This window comes from Oratosquilla oratoria, chromosome 4, assembly GCF_046742065.1.
Source record: "Oratosquilla oratoria isolate Oo_2021 chromosome 4, ASM4674206v1, whole genome shotgun sequence".
In the NCBI taxonomy this organism is placed as follows: domain Eukaryota; kingdom Metazoa; phylum Arthropoda; class Malacostraca; order Stomatopoda; family Squillidae; genus Oratosquilla; species Oratosquilla oratoria.
This window is the reverse complement of record NC_134780.1, coordinates 23,689,984-23,694,271: the sequence shown is the minus strand read 5'-3', so window position 1 is coordinate 23,694,271 and position 4,288 is coordinate 23,689,984. Positions and strand designations below refer to the sequence as shown.

Genomic DNA, 4,288 nt, shown 5'->3' with positions numbered 1-4,288 from the left:
GTCATCTCCCCGAAATCCAGCACCGCCCTGCTTTGCTGGAGGTAGTCTAGCCCGAGCAAGTTCTCCCCGACGTCAGCTACAAAAACAGGAAGATGCTCCTCAGTGTTGCCAACCGTTACCCTGGCATGCACTGGTCCCCTCAGCTGCGTGCAGTGCCCCGTAATCCCACACAGCTGTTGCTGGGCCACCGGGGGTCGTCCAGTTGCCACCATGCCGTCCTGCACGAAGGTGCGTTCTGCGCCCGAGTCCACCGTGAAGCAGCAAGACTTACCGTCCACTTGCCCGCCTACCTGAACTGTCCGGGCGCCCTCGGCGCGGCAACTTAAACGGACTGGGGTCTCCCGTCTTCCGGCTGGTATTCGACCCCTTCCGCCAGCCCCTCCCAGTTTCCCGCTACCTTCTTGCTATCCTTGTCGGAGACGATGGCACACCCTGCCGTCTTATACCCCTCACCACAACTCCAGCAACAGGGTTTGTACCGATGCGGCCCTGCTCCAGCACCGACAGCCTTTCCGCCGTGCGTTCCCTGCGGGCAGTACTTTTTGGAATGCCCTTGTTGCCCACAAGAGTAGCATTTACCCCAGAACTCACCTGAGGGTGATGCAGGTCTAGAGGGGGATTTGTCCACTTTCCCCTTCTTTGCTCTCACCTTGTATGAGTCACTGTTCCAGCTGGGTCGCTCCCGCGTAATCCGGAGAAACGACTCCATCTCCAGGCCCCTCGCCAGGGCCTCCTGTAGGTCCTTGGGGTGCGCCTGCTGGACGTATATCCTCAGCTGCTGGTTATCGATAGCGTCAACAAACTGATCCCGCAAGAGAATGGTGATCATCTCCTCACTGGCCTCCGGGTACGCACGGCGCACCAATACCTCCAAATCCTGCGCTAAGCGTGTCAGGGTCTCTCCCGGGCCTCTTACCCGGGCCCGGAACCTTGTCCTGAACACCTCAGTTTGATGCTGATGCCCGTACCTCCTCTCCAACGTCGCCGTCACCTTACTATAGGAGCTCCGCTGGGTGGCTGGCAGTTGGTTCAGGACTTCCAACGCTGGGCCTTTGAGCGCCCACACAAGCTGCATGGCCATCTCAGGTCGACTCCACTGGTGGGCGCTAGCCAGGAGCTCGAACTGTGTCTTGTACGCTTCCCAAGACACTGTCCCGTCGAACTCCTGCGGGCGGCGCCTCGTCCCACTCCCTAGCCTCCGTGACGTGGAGCTGGCAGCCGAGAGGCCCGACTTTACCGAGGCTGGCGGGGATGGCGGAGGCGACAAAACATTCGCCGGGGCACCTGGGGGAGAACGGCTCTTGAGTCTTTCGTGCCGACTATTAGCTTCGTCCTCGTCACTATCTTCCGCCTCGCTAGCTTGCTCACTCTCCCGGGGCAGCGTATCCTCATGCCGGAAGAGGGCAGGGGGCACTTGTGCTGCCACAACTTCATCCACATACCTCCTAAGGTCACTGGCCACTTTTTCCACCTCTCCCTTCACCTCGTCCTTGGTGAAAACTGCCTTTAAAACTTCTCCTTTCACCCGCGAGCACTCCTCCTTAACGAGTCCAAACACCTGTTTGAACACACTGTCAACACGGTTCGCCACAGCTTGAATTTCGGCTTGCTGTGCTTTTCCTTGCTCCGATAAAGCATGGTTCACCATTGCTTGCAGTTCAGCGTGCTGTGTCCTTCCTTGCTCCGCCATAGCCCTTATAACGTCTGCTAGTGTGGTTTCCGTATCAGCCATGCTAGTGTAATAACTCTACGGCACTGAAAACGACCACAATACCACTTACCTGGGCACAACACTTTGGACCTGTCACCTGTCACGACAAAATGATCGCGGCTTTTCCCGCTCACACTCGATAGATCACCGCGACGCACTTAAAATGCACTTACACTTACAGATCCCACTTCTGACACCACTGTAACAAACCCCCCCCCAGAGACTGGAGGTTTGTCACCCGATTTCAATTCATAGGTCCGTTGCATTTAAGAGACGTGACGGTAATGTTTCGAGCTTCGCCCCGCTCACACTCGCCACCTCGTCCCGTGGTGAGTTCTCAGGCGACGAAAACGCAAAGTAGACTTATATCCTCTATTTACACAGAGTCACTACAACAGAATACTGGGCTGTAGGAGGCACCTCGGGTCACTTGCCAACCCTCGAAAGGCTACTTGAAGCTTCGCTACAGCTTACAAACGCAATAATAATCCGAGCGAGAACCACGACGCCTTCTCCCGTCACCTGTGCTGCTCGTCTCTCTCCTCCCCGGGATAGCGTGCCCACGCAGTCCCGCCAAGCACGCCTCGACCAATCACAGTCGCTGCTCGACGTCACGTGCTTCCAGGTGGCGTCCACCTTTGGCGCCAAGGATCACGACGAAAGCGTCATCTCCGATGTCACGATGTCGACAGGATGCAATAGGGGCCGCTTTCGTAACAATATCAATGACTACTATTACACAGGACGTGCGCGCCCTCCTTGGATCCGCTAGCGGAGGCCATTGCTTTCTTTGTAACCTAACATTTTATATCGGACAAATATATCAAAACTAGAAACCCAACATTGTATATAGGACAAATATATCAACTATTGACTTATTCAATGTAGTATAAGTTGATATAAACTTTTATAGTGAAATAAGAAACTATTTTTTAGGCACTGTCATGCTTTGAAATGCCAATTTTAGCTGGACTCAATAGGTATTATTGTTGTATTGGTTGGCGATTTCTTTTTCTTTTGTATCTTTTTAAAAATATAGAAAATCTATTTAGATTAGATTTATTTGATTTAAATAAAAATTTTATAGGTTTTAAACATTGTGGGATTGCTATCTGATATGCGATCTGATTGCTAAAGGACATTTTTAGCATATCAATATAAGGAGCAGTGTTATATAGACTTGCCACAAGTATACAAGGAACGGTATATCACTGTGCAGCCCACAACAAGTTTCAACAAGATTCTTGTTGAAACTTGTTCTAGGTAAGCAGCTTCTCACTGAGTCAGTTGTTGCTTTGGAATCAACCAGGAAGGATGTCTTCTGGACCTGGCAGAGTGGTTCCTTCAGGCAGAAAAAATTATCCTGTCTGGAATTATTTTGAAAAACTACCAACAACTTCTGGCAAAGGGTACCGAGCTAAATGCAAAGACTGCAGCCAGGAACTACAGGGCATTGTGTCAAGATTAAAATCTCACAGAGATAAATGCCAAGGTCAGCCACAGCATACAGAAGAAGAAACTGATGACCCAGGTAAATAATTTTACTTATATTGTGTGCATTTCTCCCTTTTCATACGCAACTATATAAATTTGGTGAACAATGGAGAGCATGTGCAATAAAAATGTGAAGGCCTAAAGAGATGATACTTCAACTTCATTACTTCTAAATTTGGGTAATGACTATATCACTATAATATACTGTATCCAATCAACTTTGGGGCCTAGATGATTGTTATTCATTTCATTCAACATTGTGTAATATATTTCATAGGTTCCATTGGAATTCAGCCCACATGGGATTCAGCCCAAAGGGATTTAGCCTAACCTAACCCAACTAACCCATTACTTTTAGTGAATTTAAAAGTGGACTGAATCCTGTGTGGGCTGAATTCCAAGCCCACCTATTTCATATCCTGTTAATTATTTCCAAATAATTAAGTGGCTTGTGTGTATATGATCATTATCTAAAAAGATAACTATTGTATTCAAAAGTAGCCTAAATCACACTGTATTCATTCATTTATCTATTAATTTATAAATTATGCAATATGCTAAAATTTCTTGTTTCCATTTCAGGATCTGTCTCAACAGCTTCAATCCCTTTACCATCGGCTCCACTTGAACTATCTGCAAACCTGACTCCACCATTAAAAGGTCACTATCAGACTCCTCCACAGGCGCCACTTCTAAATAATTTTCATCTAAAAGAAAGTCATTAACATCTCTGGACAGATTTACCACAAAAACTTCAGCCTCTCAAAAGGAAAATCTCGACAAAGAAGTTGCAAGAATTATATTTGCTACAAATTCACTATTTCGTCTTGTTCAGCATCCTCTTGAGAGATGGTTCAGAACCTGAGGCCAGGTTATATTCCTCCATCCAGAAAAGATATTGTTGATAAGTACTTGGATCTCGTGTATGAAAAGGAATATAAAAAGTGTGCAGATGACCTGAATAAGGAAAATGTATGTCTTTTCAATTGATGGGTGGTCTAACATCCATAATGAGCCCATAATATGTGTCACTCTAACAACATCCACTGGTCAGCTTTATTTAGTTGACACACTGCTGAATAT

The 4,288-nt window shown here is 47.6% G+C and overlaps 1 protein-coding gene across 1 annotated transcript; it reads right to left on the bottom strand.

Moving 5' to 3' along the window:
- Nucleotides 1–322: 322 nt before the first annotated feature.
- Nucleotides 323–2,414, bottom strand: LOC143024673 (uncharacterized). Its single transcript, XM_076183664.1, has one exon. It carries the CDS (start codon nt 1,730–1,732, stop codon nt 323–325), a length of 1,410 nt encoding a protein of 469 aa, XP_076039779.1. The 5' UTR covers nt 1,733–2,414.
- Nucleotides 2,415–4,288: the final 1,874 nt, after the last annotated feature.

Bases quoted from the DNA above. Each gene is read 5' to 3' on its own strand.
- LOC143024673 (XM_076183664.1), bottom strand. From the start codon at position 1,732: ATGGCTGATACGGAAACCACACTAGCAGACGTTATAAGGGCTATGGCG.